The sequence below is a fragment of the Leptonychotes weddellii genome, chromosome 9 (genome assembly GCF_054177405.1).
Source record: "Leptonychotes weddellii isolate Sample4059 chromosome 9, ASM5417740v2, whole genome shotgun sequence".
In the NCBI taxonomy this organism is placed as follows: Eukaryota; Metazoa; Chordata; class Mammalia; order Carnivora; family Phocidae; genus Leptonychotes; species Leptonychotes weddellii.
The window spans coordinates 33246002-33262596 of NC_138377.1; the positions used below are offsets into that span (position 1 = coordinate 33246002).

General features: G+C 38.3%; 1 protein-coding gene across 5 annotated transcripts in view; it reads left to right on the top strand.

The window, feature by feature from the left end:
• Positions 1–16595, top strand: part of PPP2R5E (protein phosphatase 2 regulatory subunit B'epsilon) — a 147485-nt gene that overhangs the window by 98277 nt on the left and 32613 nt on the right. For all 5 annotated transcript variants that reach the window (XM_081830417.1, XM_081830416.1, XM_081830418.1 and 2 more), the window contains 2 exons: positions 5003–5104; positions 11398–11490. In XM_081830417.1, coding sequence (XP_081686543.1) covers positions 5003–5104; positions 11398–11490 — 195 coding nt within the window. The remainder of the gene's footprint in view (positions 1–5002; positions 5105–11397; positions 11491–16595) is intronic.

Sequence of the window (16595 nt, forward strand, 5' to 3'; positions counted from 1 at the left end):
CTCAGTCGGTTGAGCGACTGCCTTCGGCTCAGGTCATGATCCCAGGGTCCTGGGATCGAGTCCCACATCGGGCTCCCTGCTCTGCGGGGAGCCTGCTTCTCCCTCTCCCACTCCCCCTGCTTGTGTTCCCTCTCTCGCTGTGTCTCTCTCTGTCAAATAAATAAATAAAATCTTTAAAAAAAAAAAAAAAAAAAAGAAATACCTCAGTGCATTTAAATCTAGCCACATAGACTCTGCAGAACTGCTCTGTGGTGGGGATTGATGCTGGTGGCTACTTGGAGTCATGGTATATTTGCATAAGTAAGCATACAACTGCTATTACCAATTTAATAAAGTTACCTATTTAATAATCCCTTTAAAACTTGGACGGTAGGGGTGCCTGGGTGGCTCAGTCGGTTAATTTCTGCCTTCAGCTCATGTCGTGATCCCAGGGTCCTGGGATTGAACCCTGTGTTGGGCTCCCTGCTCAGTGGGGAGCCTGCCTCTCCTGTTCCCTCTGCCCTCCCCCCTGCTTGTGCTCCCTCTCTCTCTTTCTCTCACAAATAAATAAATAAAGACTTAAAAAAAATAAAACCTGGACTATAAATCAGAAGTGGCTACCAGTGATAAAGAAAGATTTAATGGAAGTAAATCTACCATTTTGGATGTGGTTTTTAGGCCATTTTTAAATCTTGGAAATCTTTTGAAAATCTGACCAAAGCAACTGGATCTTTTCCCAAATTGGACTCACCAGACAAAATTGTTGCAGAAAAGTCAGGGGATTTGCAGGACTGCCTCCCCCTGCCCCCCCATCCATGGGTAGCTCAATTTTAAATTCATGATTTAACTGGTTAGTTAAACTGGTCCATTCATTGAATCTTTCAGCCATTCATTCATGAGCTAGGCTCTAGGCATTGTAGGAAGCTCTGATTTTTAACTCTCTCCTGACAGTAATAATCTTAAACAAATTCAAGAGCCCATTTTCATATTGAAATAAAAGGCATAACTTATATACTGTATGTCTCTAACTTAGGCTTTTTATAGGTTTAGGACTTACTTTCTGCGCCCCAAGAGAGAACAGCAACTACCTAGTTTATCATCCATATTCCTCTTGCTTCACTACAGCTTTTAAAAATTTCCCTTTAGCTATCCATTTCCATCCCTTATAGGTATAGTCGTATCATCTTCTGTTGTCTTTCCTCCTAAATCTTTATTCGTAAACATTTCTTTGTGCTTCCATATAGCCATTATCTTTTTTTTTTTTTAAGATTTTATTTATTTACTTGAGAGAGAGCACGAGAGAGCGAGAGAGAGAGATCACTAGCAGGAGGGGAGGGTAGAGGGAGGAGCAGACTCCTGGCTGAGCAGGGAGCCTGATGTGGGGCTCGATCCCAGGACGCTGGGATCATGACCTGAGCTGAAGGCAGACGCTTAACCGACTGAGCCACCCAGGCGCCCTAGCCATCATCTTTAATACTGCACAGTGTTCTAGTAAGTTGATGTACCTCTTAAATGTTGGACATAAAGGTTATTTCCAATTTTACACTTTTTGGACAATGTTACAAATGACTGCTTTAAGTAGTTTTTTCAGACTTGTCTTGGATTAGTTTTTTTAGAATAGATTCTTAAGGATGGGAGCAATGATTCATTCATTCGTGACATTTTTATTAAGCACCTAGTATGTTCCCGACTGGTTCAAAAGCTTGGCCATTTCCATGACACTTGATATGCTTTGACAGTCTTTCCAAATTTGCTAGAGAACTATTTAACCAATTGAGTCAGCTCTTCATTGTCTGTCTAGCCCAATAGATCTGTACTTCCTCATTACTCATCTGGATGAATATTTAGAAGTAAGCTAAATAAAGCATTATAAGGAAGGCACATCTGAAGAAATGGCAGTGTGTGGCTGAATGAGAAGAGCATGCCTTTAGAACTACTTGCTGTATGGATAATTTACACAACTTGACATTCTTTTGATGTGATAATTGAGAGATGAAGCTTTGACCAAATCAGAGGTTTAGATCACTGTACAGACTTAAACATCTTAAATTAAATAACTTCGATTAATTTAAATCACTCAGAAAACTTCAACTTGAAATTTTTAAAAAGCGAAACCAAAATACACAGTTTTGTAAATGTGTCCAAATTTTTATTTTGTGAGCATTTATTGGTTGCCTTGTACGTGCTAGGAAAACAGATGTGAATGTGACATTGCATATTCTTAATTAGTAGGGAGAGACAGGCACATATGTAAACAAATACTTGCTGCAGCACACCGTGAGCTCTGTAAGAGGGTTTACACGACCAGGAGTATCCGGGAGCAGAACTTTCCATGTCCTTTTATCCAGATTTCTTACTATACAGGACCCCCGCCCCACTTTTTTAACTTTCATGGTTTACTTTTACATCTTGGGAGAGGAAAGAACATTGTTAGGGAGTACAGTAAATACAAATGATTTAGTTGGAATGAAAACTCAGTTTTGAAATATATGTATAGTTTCAAAAGCAAGTAACTAAAGGGCTTTTTCCCTTTTGATTACAGTGTGGCTGGCTGGTTGAAGAGAAGTCATGGGTTGATGGTTTTCTGAAAAGTCACTAGTTTCTTTGTAAATGGAATTTCTGATAATCATTGGAAGGGACAAAAATAACATAATAGACCTGTGCATGCTGTCATTAGTCATGGCAAAAGTATTCTAATATAATGATTTTTTTTTTCCAGTCACCTGAGCTAAAGTAGAGCAAAAGCAGTAGTCTACCTACTTTTCTGGAACACTGTGGTAGAGCCTGACAGCATGGGTTCAGTTGTAACTGCTGGTTACTAAGTGTCACCTCAGATCTTAACAACACCCGTGCTTCCAGTTCCTCAGTGGTAAATTGGAGATCATGATAGTATCCACTTCATAGGGCTGTAGAATCCAATAGATACTGCTCTGTATGCATCTTAGTCAATCTCAGAGTAGCATTTACTGCTGTTGACCTCTTTGTCCCTCTTAATATACTGTTGCTCTTAGCTCCTGAGACCCCAAACTCTAGTTCTTTTCTTCTCCTACCTTCTACTCCTTTTCATTTGTGTTGTTTGTTCTTTTTCTGTCTGATTTCTAAATGTCAGATGCCTGTGGGTCCTTTCCTTTCTTCCTTTTTACTCCTTTCCAAGGTGATCCATTAATCTCATGGCTTTAAAATCATCTATACACCAAGGAGTCCTTAAATGTCTCTAGTCCTGACCTGTCCAGCTCTCAGGTCCAGATTCATATGTCTGATTACCTCCTGGATATTGCTTCTTTAACACATTCCAACCTCTGGGTCTCCCCCCCCAAACAAGTAAACAAAGAAAGCTTTCCCTATCCCAGCCATCTCCGAGGGTAAATGGCCTTACATCTGTGACTCATCCTTGATTCTTTCCTTTTCTTTACCCCATGTGTATCCAGGCCAGCAGCAGATAATACTTCCAGAGTAGATTTTGAATCAATCTACTTCTGTCTCCTCTGCCACTATCCCGGTCCAAGTCATCATCATTGCTTGCCACCTCCATAGGCTTCTAACTTGTCCCCTCCCTGTCTGTTCAATACAGAGAGCCACCAGAATGATTTTTTTTTTAAAGCAAAAATAAAATCCTGTCACATTTCTGTTTAAGATCAACTAATGGCTTCCTGTGACACATAAAATAAAATCGAATCTCTCCTTTTCATAGCTTACACAACTGGGCTCAGTTTCCTTAGTGAGAAAATTAGGGTACTTGTGAATTTAACTAAAATATAAGCTCCTGGAGGGCACGGACTTTTTTCTGCTTTGTTCATTGTTATTTTCCCAGTGCCTGGAATAGTGTGTGAAGATAATGAGCATTTAATAAATACGTGTTAAATGAATAAACAACTCAAGGTTGCTACAGATTATATGGTACCCCAAAAGCCTTTCTTCTTTCCTCTTTCAGAATAGCATATTATACTTTGTATTTTCTGCATTATGTAGAAAGTCCAGCAAACGCTTCTGGTTCAGTCTCCTTTCTTTTCCCTTCTTGCCTTCTATAATTTACCCCCTGCTCCCCCCCACCCCCGTTTTATTCTTCATATCTGAGGACATATTTGGGTCACTGGGAGAGGATAGATGACTACATAGGACGAGAAACAGAATAGAAATTGAGAAGGAACCCTGAGAATAGTAGCAACCACATTTTAAAAATAAGCATTTTCTGCAGAAATCTTTGAATATATTCAAAAATATTAGAATAGCATAATTAATCCTCATCTCTTCATTGCCCATTTCAACGGTTAAATCAACTCCTGGCCATCCTTTGAGCAACCAGCATTTAATCTGGAAATTGCATATGGTAAAGAAATACCTAATTAGTTTATAGAGATTTGTATCACAGATACATCTTATCCTGGGCATCATTACTATTTTTTTAAAGTTTATTTATTTTTAAGTACTCTCTATACCCAATGTGTGGCTTGAACTCATGACCCCAAGATCAAGAGTTGCATGCTCTTCTGACTGAGTCAGCCAGGCACCCTGGTAGTTTGTAAACCAACTGAGAACAGATTAGGTATGATTTCAAGGGTGTTAGGTTCAGCAATATCTTTTCTGATTTGCTTTTTGTAAATGTCTGAAATTTTACCATTAGTTTGACTGTAAATTTGCAAATTGTGAATAAACCTGAGAAGGGAGATACATAAAGCCCATTAGCAGTTATTTATATCTTAGTGTAAATTGGTTAATTAGATGCATGCTTGACCGGTAAGTAGAGCAGGCTTTGATGGGAGGTCTAAAATCAAAGGGACCTGGCATGGGGATGGCCATCTAAGGACAAGGAGTACTGTTCAAGAGGGCAGGAGGTGCAGCTCTGCCACTTTCCAGCTTTGCCTAGAGGTGGTCCTGGCCTTGAAGCCTGTAGAAAGAGCTCCCCGTTCCAGTTTGGTGGTGTTCCTGTCATCTGTCATCTGGGTTCCCTTTGGCTGGCTGCAAACCTTGTGTAAGGTTGCCCAGGAGGTGCTTCCAGCTAACTCTGCTGCTTGTTTATTTTTAGGTATCTTGCAATATATTCAGAACTCTCCCTCCTAGTGACAGCAATGAATTTGATCCAGAAGAAGATGAACCTACCCTTGAGGCATCCTGGCCACACTTACAGGTACTTTGAACTACCATTTGTTATAAAAGAAAGCTCCATTAACTCATTAGCTGATTAGCATGGGAATTCCTTGAAGGCCTTTATTCACCCAGAAATCAAATGAGAGTATATTAATGGAAAGCTAGAGAATGCTCTCTGTGTTTCTTCTCTTGGTAATTAGGATGCCAAAAGAATAAAATAATAAGTTGTGGTGTAATGCTTTAGTCTGGTTCCTCCCAGGTTGTGGGTCCAGCCAGCAGTTCTTGCTTTTTGATTAGAGCTTCTATGTGATCCTGCCTGCTGGAGCCTCCAACAGGAACTGAACTATTTTCACATTAATATTAGTTGGATGTGATTAGGTCATAGAGTTTATATCTCATTTTCATCAGTAGGTACCCTGGGGATTGAATGCCTGTCTTCATGATAGCCACAAATGTGTTTCTGCAGCCTGGAAGGGCAAAAACAAATTGCAAGAGTTATTTCATAGTGTTGTAAGGAAGAGCAACAGCCGATAGGAAGTTTGTATGAAAGCCAGTTTTGTTCTCTTGCACTGGGAAGGCCATGTTTTCCAGTCATGTGCATGTGCCAGGACAGATCAGGGCCATCCCTGTATCTCCTTTGCCAGCACCAGGCCCATCTGTACTCTTTTTACTTACCCATACTGGTCATTTTCAATCTTCCCTTCCTGGCCGCTCGCGCTGCAGGCCAACATTTCTCCAAGGAATAGAACAAGGAAATGTGAATGTCATGCGCCCCCAAGCTATCTTTCCATTGAGTTAGAATGTCCTCAGAGGCTGGATGACAACCAGCCAGGAGGGAAGGGGTGGTAGAGAGGGACTAAAACCTTGTACACTTTCAGCCAGAGGCAGAAGCCATTGCATCAGGACTACTTGTTGACTTTTGAAAGAGCAGAAAACTGTACTTCAGTGAGACGAAGCCTAGAAGGTGTCTAAAAGTTTCTTTTTTCCCCACTTCAGAATTTCTGACATCAATTTGCAACTTTCCCTGTCCTGCTTTGGCAACTCAAGGTTGCTACGGATACACATGTATGCTGTTTCCCTAGTTATAGAGAGAGCTTTCTGGGCCTCTATTTCCTCAGCTCTTACCCAGGCATGTTATACATATGTATTCCTGCTGCCAATGCCAAGATTGAGTAAATTAGTTAAAATGCTGTGGCTGATTTCCTATTTTAGCTGCTTGATTTTTTTTTTTTTTTTTAAGGTGTCAGACATACTATCTGCAGTCTAAGAAATTTGGAAAATTATTTGTGCTTTTCATGGTGTATCCCAGATTGTGACAAAAATTAAAATAAAAAAAATCATTCTTTTGAATAGGTGGACTTCTTGTCTTGCCTTATTCCTAATGTTTGGCACCAGTTCATAAAGTGCAGTGTAGTCTGGAAGAAAAAAATTTTTTTTTTTTTAAAGATTTATTTTTTTGACAGAGAGAAACACAGTGAGAGAGGGAACACAAGCAGGGGGGGTGGGAGAGGGAGAAGCAGGCTTCCCGCGGAGCGGGGAGCCCGATGCGGGACTCGATCCCAGGACCTGGGATCATGACCCGAGCTGAAGGCAGACATTTAACGACTGAGCCACCCAGGCGCCCCTAGTCTGGAAGAAATTTAAAAAACAAAACAAACAAGATAATCTCAGGAAAGTCCCACATCTTACGGTGGGAAAGACAGGAAGAAAGCTGTCTTCAAAGCTTCAGCTTGTCTTCTCTACATCCCAGAGACAGTAGACTACTCTTGCCATTTGCAAGAACTTTTTGAATGCTCTAAATCATGATCACCAGAGATATAAATTTCCTCTAAAGCACAGTAAAGTTGAATTGAGTATTTCAGTTAATCCTTCCTAAGCTTAATGACTCTATAAAATACAGACCAAATTAATTTCTAAAGCTATGAAGCTAAATGCTGTCACCAAAAATCTCTAGCTTACACTGTGTCATTCCTACAGGAGCATTAACTGTTAGTTCACCTGAAACTCTAAAACCAAAGTGACAATGAGGAGCGATGATGAGACCTCTACCCTTATGATGTAAAGTCCCACAAACTGTATTCCAAAACGGTCTGGCTTTATCTGTGTTGACACCCTGTTCAAGCCTATAATCCTCTGATCCCTGCTTTAGCTTAGGGGGAAATATGACTTAGACTGGATCAGGTAAAGGAAACCTACTTTTAAAATTCATAAATTAACCATCATTTGTAATAAAGGTCAAGTCAGTAGGCACATTGTTGCCTTCAACTATTCCTTTCTGGAGGTCTTTGTACTCAAGATTCCTGTGTTTCTCTTATGTATTCTAACTCTACAAATTGGTCACCTTTCCATTTTCACTGATAGGTGGTTTTAGTACTGACAAGAGCACTCACTGAGCATTCAGGAAGTCTTAGCTGTTCATGACAGGTCATTCATGTTATAGTGAGTTATTACTAAATTTAACGTTTTACTTTTTAATTGAGCCAACAATTTTTTTCTGACCAAAACATAGCACCTTTTCACTTTTTATTAACTCCAGCATTAACAGTGTGCTTCTTTTTCTGGATCACATTTTTATAAGGAAGCACAGTGTTTATTACCAAATATCTGATAATAGTACAGAACAACAAAATTGCATTGAGACATGGTTTTGGGTGATGGGTTAGGCAGTGAACCTAGCCAATTGACTGTTTCTACACACCTCTTGTCTGATTTAAGTTTGTGGCCATACAAAACTACTCCTAACAAATCATGGATCTTTGGAGATATTTAAAAATAGAAAAAGGTTTGGGGTGCCTCGGTGGCTCAGCGGGTTAAGTCTGACTCTTGATTTCCGCTCAGGTCATCATCTCGGGGTCATGAGATCGAGCCCTGAGCCCCGAGTCTCGGGCTCCCTGCTCAGCGGGAAATCTGCTGGAGATTCTATCTCTCCCTCTGCCCCTCCCCTTATTCTCTCTCTCAAATAAATAAATAAATCTTTAAGAAAAATAGAAAAAAGATTAAATCCACAAATTTTTAGTTTAAATATATCAGAGGTTCTACTGTATGTGTGTTACTTGGTATTTTCTGTTATCTGTATTGGTATCTTTCAAACTGTATTCCATAGTTACCATGGTTATTCTTGGTGTATTTTCTGTATTTGGGTCTGTAGTTCCAGTAGAATGGGATTTTGCAGGACTTCATTTACAATCGGGATTGTTTTTAGTGCTTTACACTTGAGACTGAAAAACAGAAATGCTAAAGTCTTTTTAACTCATGTTCCTTGGAGAGTTCACTTATGTGATCTTGAAAAGTAAATTATTCTTTCAGTCCTCAGTCTTTCTTTCCCTTTAGAAATTCAAGGGAGATTTTTGATTCTGAGGTAAAAAATCTGTCTCGTAAGTGTAGAGAACATTTATACTTATTAGTAAATGTGTCTAAAGTGTTTCCACCAAACTGTTTTAAACTGTAACTGCTTTCAAGGGACCAGAGGGAAGAGAGCACTTTGCCAGTCCTGCTAGAAAGCCCTGCCAGCTCACAAGTCAGGCCTGCAAGATGAGAATCTCTCCACTTTGTGGGAATTAAACCCCCTTTTATGGGTTGTTTGAATAAGGCTGACATTCTATTTGTAAAAGAAAGAGTTGAAAAATTAGTGTATTGAAAAAACAATTCTAGAGGGTGTTGGGGGCTCAGTCATGTTTCATGCCTAGAATTACAGCTTGACAATGTTCAGATCCTTGGGCAAGAAGTTTTTCTGAATTCCGAGTTTCAAAGAGAAAAATGGTTTTTTACTTTGAAGTAAACTCCTAATGTGAATACCTAAGTGTTAAGTTACAGTCTGAAGTCATAAGGTTACTGTTTGATACATTTAGGTTAGTGGTAACACACACCCTTGGGGGACCCTGAGACCTGATTTTCAGGCCTGCAAAATCAGAACAGTTTTATAAGAATACTATGCTATTGGCTGGTTTCACTGTGTTGACATTGGAACGGATGGTTGTAAAAGCATTGGTGGTTGAAATTGCTGCTGCTTTAGCACAGATCAAGACGGTTGTGGCAAATTGGCTTTGTGAGCATATGTTTTACTGCCAAGCGCTTACAAAAAAAAAAAAAAAGCGCCAATTTCAAATAAAAATGTTCTTGGAAAACCAGCAAAAATTATGAAATTAAATATTATTAAATCTTGACCTTTGAGTACACATTTAAAAAAATATTCTTCGTGGCAAAGAGGGAAATGGAAGTATGCACAAAGCCCAGTGACTGCATACTGAAGTATACTGATTTGTCTTGTGCTAAAGCATTTATGTGATTGTTTGAGCTACAAGCTGAACTAGCTGGTTTTTCAAGAAATCCCATTTTTACTGGAAGGAATGTCTGGCAAACTGTACTTCCATCTTGGGTATTTGGTGGATGTTTTCTTAAAAATAGACAAAACAGTTGTTGCCACTGATAAAATTAGAGCATTCAAGCAAAATTTAGAATTAGAATTTTGGGAAACTTTTATCTTTCTGCTGTCACCTTGAACTTTATCGCTTATCAAAACTTAGACTTTTTGATAAAATTGGAGATATTAAGGAATAGGACTTTTGATACTGTATAATAAAACTTGTGAGCATTTGAAAAATCTGCATAACTCGGTGAACCAGTATTTTCCAATTGGTCAGTGAATGATGTTAGGAAACCATGCATAGGTAAAAATCCATTCAAAGTGCAAGACAGACAATTGGAATTTAGTATAACAGAGTTTGAAAAATTCATTGATTTTGGCTTCAGATTCTGCGTTGCAACTCCAATTTAAGAAACTCAAGTTTTGGTGTAGTATCAAAGAAGAATTTCCACAATTATGTGAAAAGACTATGAAAATGCTCATCCTTTTTCATACTATTAGATCCGCATGAGGCTTGATTCTTTATATACTTCAACCAAAACAGTGTATCGCAACTGGTTGAATACGGAAGCAGTTTTCTAATATTCAATTAAAGAGATTTTTCACAAAGAAAAAAATAATGCTTCTCAGTAATTCTTTTTGGAAAATAAAGTTATTTCCCACATTAACTTCTGTTAATGTGTAATATCTTTTATTGCTTTAAAATGAAATAACAAATATGTATTTTAAATTTTCTGTTTGTATTTCTGACTTTACATATATATGTATTTTTATATATATATATATCATATAAGCAAAAGCTTTGGACTCTTCAACCATTTTTAAATGTAAAGGCGCAAGACTGAAAAGTTTGAGAATGCTATTTTAGGCAATAGTGATAATGGTGATATGTGTTAGTCTGCTATGCGTAGTGCTTTATATATATTATCACATTTAATCTTAGGGATTATCATCCCCATTATTTAGTTGAAGAAACAGACTTTTAGAGAAATGAACTTGCCTAGAGTTACATAGTTAGTAAGGGACAGAGCTGGACTTCCAACCTGGTGCCTGTCTCTTGTTAAAAGTTCTGTTTTTTATATACTGTTGTATACTCTACCAGGATCTAATGTATACTTTAACATAGATTTATTTTGCAAAGAGCATAAACAATGATCTTCTGCTGTTTATCAGAACAGTTATTTGAGATTGACACTACAGATGAGGATATTTTTATTCCTTGCAGATGAGAGTATTCTGCTAAACTATAATATATTGCTTAGAGGAGTGTAAGTTGCCATAAGTTTTCTGGAAGGAAATTTAGCAGTGAGTGTTGAAAATCCTGAAATGTTTGGATGTGTTTTGCTCTAACAATTCCACTTGTAGAAATATTTCCTCATGAAATAATCGAGGAAATGCACCCTGATGTATATTACATGATATACATTGTGGCATAATTTGATAGAGAAGTAATTCAGAAACTATTTAGATGTCCAAGCATAGGAGATTGGTTAAATTGATTATGACTAATTGAATTAGTCATTATAAATTATGTATAATGGACTACTTACTTGTAGCTACTAAGAATGATGGCTTAGATATTATTGATATAAATTGTATACAATATATTGTTTAGATGGTAAAAGCAGTTTGAAAACTATATAAAAATATATTTATAGTTCATTGATATGTTGTAGAAATATAGAGAAAAATCAGGAGGTTTATACATTAAATTGTTGGCAGTGGTTATCTCTAAATGGTGAGGCTATGGGAGATTTTTATTTGCTTTGTTTGGCTGTTGTTTTCAGATTTTTAATTTAAAAAGTTAAAAAATGTAATAGCAACCATGAGCCACAAGAAGGGCTAGTATAGCTTGTAATTGATATTAAAACTCAATTATCTAAGCCCTGTCAGTTTTAGTGTTATAGGCTTTTTATGGTTTTTGATAAGTGAATTATAATTTGAAATTAACTATAATCTGTTTGTTGCAGCTTGTATATGAATTTTTCATACGATTTTTGGAAAGCCAAGAATTCCAACCCAGCATTGCCAAAAAATACATAGATCAGAAATTTGTATTACAGGTAAGCAAAGTTTTATGGTTGCATGCATTCGTTATTCAGTTGATAACACTTTACCTTATTTTCTCTTGATTGTTTAAAAATCTTTCAGTGGCAGTTATATCACCTTTTAAGCAAATACTGCATATAGAAGTTAGTTTCCATTATTGCCCGTTAAAAGTAATAGGTATTTCTTTAATTTATTGTTTAGTTTATCGCTGGAAATTAATTTCATTTCAAACAACAAGGAATGCTAATGCCTAAATCCCTGCAGTTTTCTTTCTTAAAATTTAATTATAAAGGAATTTCATTTATAGGACCTCTAGTTGGTGTGAATCTTTGTGTAGCTTGAAAACTCCTATCTGCATAAGGATTCTTAAGTAACTATTGCACAGATCTGTTAAAACTGAAAAAGCATGGTCTAGAGCATGAATAACCTTCAACAAATAATCAAAATCAGATACTGGTGAGCTTTCACAGCTAGGAAACAGCACTGCTTACTTAACACCTTAAAATTCCTTTAAAGTGATTAACTCTCACCTATCTGTTTGGAACTTCTCAGGGTGTGTATTCTTCTTGATTTGCCATTTTACATTTTGTAACTGTAGACCACATCTTCCTTTTTACCTGGGACTTGGGAATGTTCATGACATTGAATTTTTAGGTAACATCTTCGTGCTCTTGTTGTTGACATTCATCTATAAAAGTGGGTACTTGAGCCAACTGGTGTGTGGACTATTGTAGCTCCTTTCTAAGTGATTAATAAGCACCTCATGTCAAAAAGAATAAATATCTATCTGCTAGTGAGCCAGTAAGCAGAACTTCAAATTTAAAACATTATTTTGGCGGGAAGTTGATCCTCCTATACCTTACCTGGATAAAGGTTGATAGCCTTTGTGATGACTCATTTCCCCTCCTTAATTCAATTAATAAATTTAGAATTTGGATATATTAGGTAGAGAGGCTTTGGAAAAGTGAGGTTTTAGAAAAGAGGCTTTGGAAAAAGAGACGTAGGTAAATAGGTGGATACATGGAGCATTGGGTAAATAGGTTGACTGATCCAGATTCTTATACCAAGGAGGCAAAATGCATTTCAGACAGAGAGGCAACATGTGACAGGTCTGTGTTTTGTATTGGAAAGTCCTTGAATTTATATAGCACTGTATAATTGTCAGAGCATCTTTACATGCATTATTTACTTTGTACCATAATCTAAAACAGACGTGGCTAAATTTCAGGCCCACTTTATAGGTGAATAAACTGAGGTCTAGAAACTTTGTCAAGTTTTCCCAAGCACATTTCCTATTCTGATTTTCTGTCCATTATGTCATGATGCCTCTTTGTGATTCCCCTCACTATAAACTTGGAATGACTTCAAGGCAGGAATAGCCCTCACTTCTCAACACTAATGAAATACTAAGGTTCCCTTATATTTATGGTAAATCAAAATACCCAAGAGGATCAGATAGTGAAGCCTATGTTTAGTTTACATGGAAACAATAAGAACAGGGATCTTACGATGAAGCGTTTTCTTTACATGAAAAGCATGCAGGGCCCAACTCACTGTGTTCTTCGTGGTAGATGGGTACTGATGATAATAAAGCTCATAAGATTAAAACATCAGAGAAACCCAGACTTGAAAGGGATGTTTTGGGTTGTCTGTTCTAGTTCTGTGAGTTAGTCTCCTTTGAGACCCAAGAAGGAGTGACTCCCATTTACTCTTTTTTAGTGAAGAAGGACCATATACCTGGGCAGATTGTTCTGATTTTGTTAGAAAGTTCTTTATGTTGAACCTCCTTATACCTTGTAGCCTTTGGCATTATTTCCCCAGACTAAGTCCTTTAGTATTAACTAGCTCGGACATAACGTTTTAGGTCTTAGAACACAGCACTTGTGTTTACCTCTTGGCTTTTTTCCCTAGGAACAGGAGTAGCAGCTCAAATGCTTGTAGGCTCATTTATGACAAGTTGGTGACCAGGTGTCAGACACTAGGAGGTGGACAGGTTTCTATTAAAGGGAGCTTTGGCTGCCCCTCTTCTTTCAGTTATTGTTAGACTTTTTTCCCCCTCAAGAGAAACAAATCCAGATTTTTATGTGAAATATTCTGATGAACCAACCCGATTTGCCTTCCGGATCTAGCTTAGCAGCTGTCAGTGTGCATTCTCTGCTCTAGACTGCGTTTTTACTTCTGTCAATCCTGTCTCATTTGTCTGTTTTGAAAGTCTTCAACATGTGTCCATTTGTCTTTAAAAATGATGTCTATGTCTGAACATAGTGCCCTGAGCCTGGTCGGTCCAGCACAGCCTAGAATTGGGTTCCCCATTCCCTTGTGTGGGTCTCTTAAAAGGGAAGTCTCATTAACTATTCTTCCTGCTCCGTGGCACTATTAACTTGTGTTAAGTTTGTGGTCTTTAACTGATTTCTAACTTAGCTTTGTGCATGACGTTGTAAAGCCGTGTTTTCCTTTGTTTTTGTTCATTGTACAGTTTGCCTTTTAATCTAAGTGTAGGGTTTGACATATATTCCTGCAGAATATAATTTCTTTCCAGCCTTTTGAAGTCTTTCTGGATCTTGAGTCGGTCATCCACTGTATTCATTGTGCCTTCCGTCTTTATCACATCTGTGACTTTCTTAACTGTGCTAGTAGCTCTTGGCTTCGTCTCAGATCATTGGTTAAAATTGTTAGAATAGCCAGCACTGGTGACCGAGGCCTTTGGCATGTCTTTAGCAACTCTCCTCCGTTTAGAACAGGTTCATTAATCAGCAGTCTTTGGATGCCATCCTTGAACCTGTTATAAATTTACTCTAGAATAACATCATCCTTCTTACATTTTAAAATTTTGTTCAGGGTGCCTGGGTGGCGCAGTCAGTTGAGCGTCTGACTCTTTGGTTTCTGCTCAGGTTGCGATCTCAGGGTTGTGAGATCGAGCCCTGCGTTGGGCTCCGTGCTCAGCGCAGAGTCTGCTTGGACTCTCTCTTCCTCTCCCTCTGCTCCCCGCCCCTAATAAATAAATAAGTCTTTAAAAAAAATGGTTAAAAATTTTGTTGTTGTTGTTCATAAGGAGAGTGTAGACTCTGTCAGATGCTATGGTAGAAGCCAGGACTTTGTCTTTACAGCATCCCCTCATCTATGGGCCTTGGAACTTTATCATAAAGAGAAATGCTGTTCATCTGCCTTGGGACATTAGTGAACTTCTGGGGGCTACTGTTATTTATTGGTAATGTTTCCCCAAGTACTTGCAATCCATGTGATTGATCGTCTGTCTCCGAGTTTCGCCAGACAAGAAATCAAGTTTACATAGTGAGTCCGTCTACTTATACTTTATGTTTTCAGCCCTTGCCTCATTTTTACAACCTTTGCATCTTTTACCTTCCCTCTGCTGGGTCTGTTGATGAACTTAACCTTCACACCAGGGATCCCGGCAGTTCCTGAATCAGTCAGGAAAGGGACAGGCAGGGTATTGGCAAAACCAATAACACCACTGGGTGGTACTTGAATGTAATCATTTGACTAACCAGAGCATTACCTGTCATGTTGGGGATAAACCCTGGGTGCCGATTAGCTGCCATTTTCCAGAATACCCTGTTCATTCATGTTGGTAACCTGTAAAGTTGGTCTCCTGCCCCTTTTCCTACCCTTTAGTCTACTGATGACTTACCTGAGATCCCAGCCCCTTCTAGGAGTGGGGTCTCAGTCCCCTAGGTAATTTTCCTGAGCTTCCTTCCTGAGAGATTTGTTTCCAACTTGGGACCTGCTTGGCCTTTTGGAGCTTAAGGCATTGTTGCTGAGATTCTGTCCTGCCCCTCCCCACCCTCCTTTTCCTCCTGCCGCTGCACCTTACCTGTCCCTGAGCTGGCAGCCCCTTCATCTGTGTACCCTGTAGTCAGCTCATTCATTATTTACACCCCCACTTTCCCCCTGCTTGTCTCTCTCCCCACAGCCTCCCGTGATGCCATCTAGTCGTGGTGTGCTTTGTATTTAAGCCTGGTTTTCTTATGACGTGGGAATCCTCATTCCTTCCCCTCTTGCAAATCGGGATGACACTGACTGCATTCTTTTTCTTTGAGCAGATTTTTTATTCTCTGTGCATTCTCAAAAGGAATTTTGGTGATCTCAAACTTAAAACTTTTTTATTTAGTTAGATATAATTTATTCTAGCCACGAGATTTAAACCTTATTTTCTATAGCAGCTAGCTGTATTCGTTACAGTCTATTCTGACTCTCATTTCTCCTGTCAGTAAAGACAAAAGCAAAATAAGAATTGAGTTATTTCAACATGATGTAGTGGAAAGAAAGTTAACAAGCTGTGGATTTGCATCCTGACTCCTCTGTGTACTCTAAGTAGTATGTATTATAGGAGCTAAGAATATGTGCTGTGGGGTAAGAAGGAACTGCATTAAAACCCTGGCTTTTCCACCTACTTGGCAATGTGGCTTTCAGCCAATTAATATATATACTTGCTGTCCAAGCTTGAGTCTCCTCATTTGCAACATGAGGAACAGGAAAATAGGATGTACCGCCAAACTGACCGTTGTTAAATCTGCTTAATTGAGTTGGCACTATGGATACAAAGACAGGCTCCCTCCCTTCACTTGTAAATAAGTACTTGAAAACTTGGGCACATATTTTACTATTCTGAGCCTCAGTGTTTTCTTCTGTACAATGGCCATAATGGTGACCTCTCTTAGAAGTTACAACAAAGTAGGCTTGTTATGATGATAAAATGACATGACTTGTAAAAATGTCTGCTGGTATCATGCATGGATTATAATAGTTGCTCATTAAATACTAATTCCTTTTTTTATACACTCCTCATACTATATTATCTCCCCACATTAGTGGGGTATCTTATTTTTCTTGATTCTAATATTAATTTTAAAATCTCCACCTTTTGAAATGAAATGTAAAAGTTTTTGTGAAACTTATAAGAAAATTTTGCAAAGAAGCCTTGAATAAATAACATATTTGTAGATGGGAAATTTGCCATCATAAGGATAGTCATAGAATCTCAAGTTAATTTATACATTTGGTGCAGTTCTAATTAAAATTTCAGTAGTTTAGGCGCACCTGAGTGGCTCAGTTAAGTGTCTGCCTTCAGCTCAGGTCACGATCCCAGGGTCCTGGAATT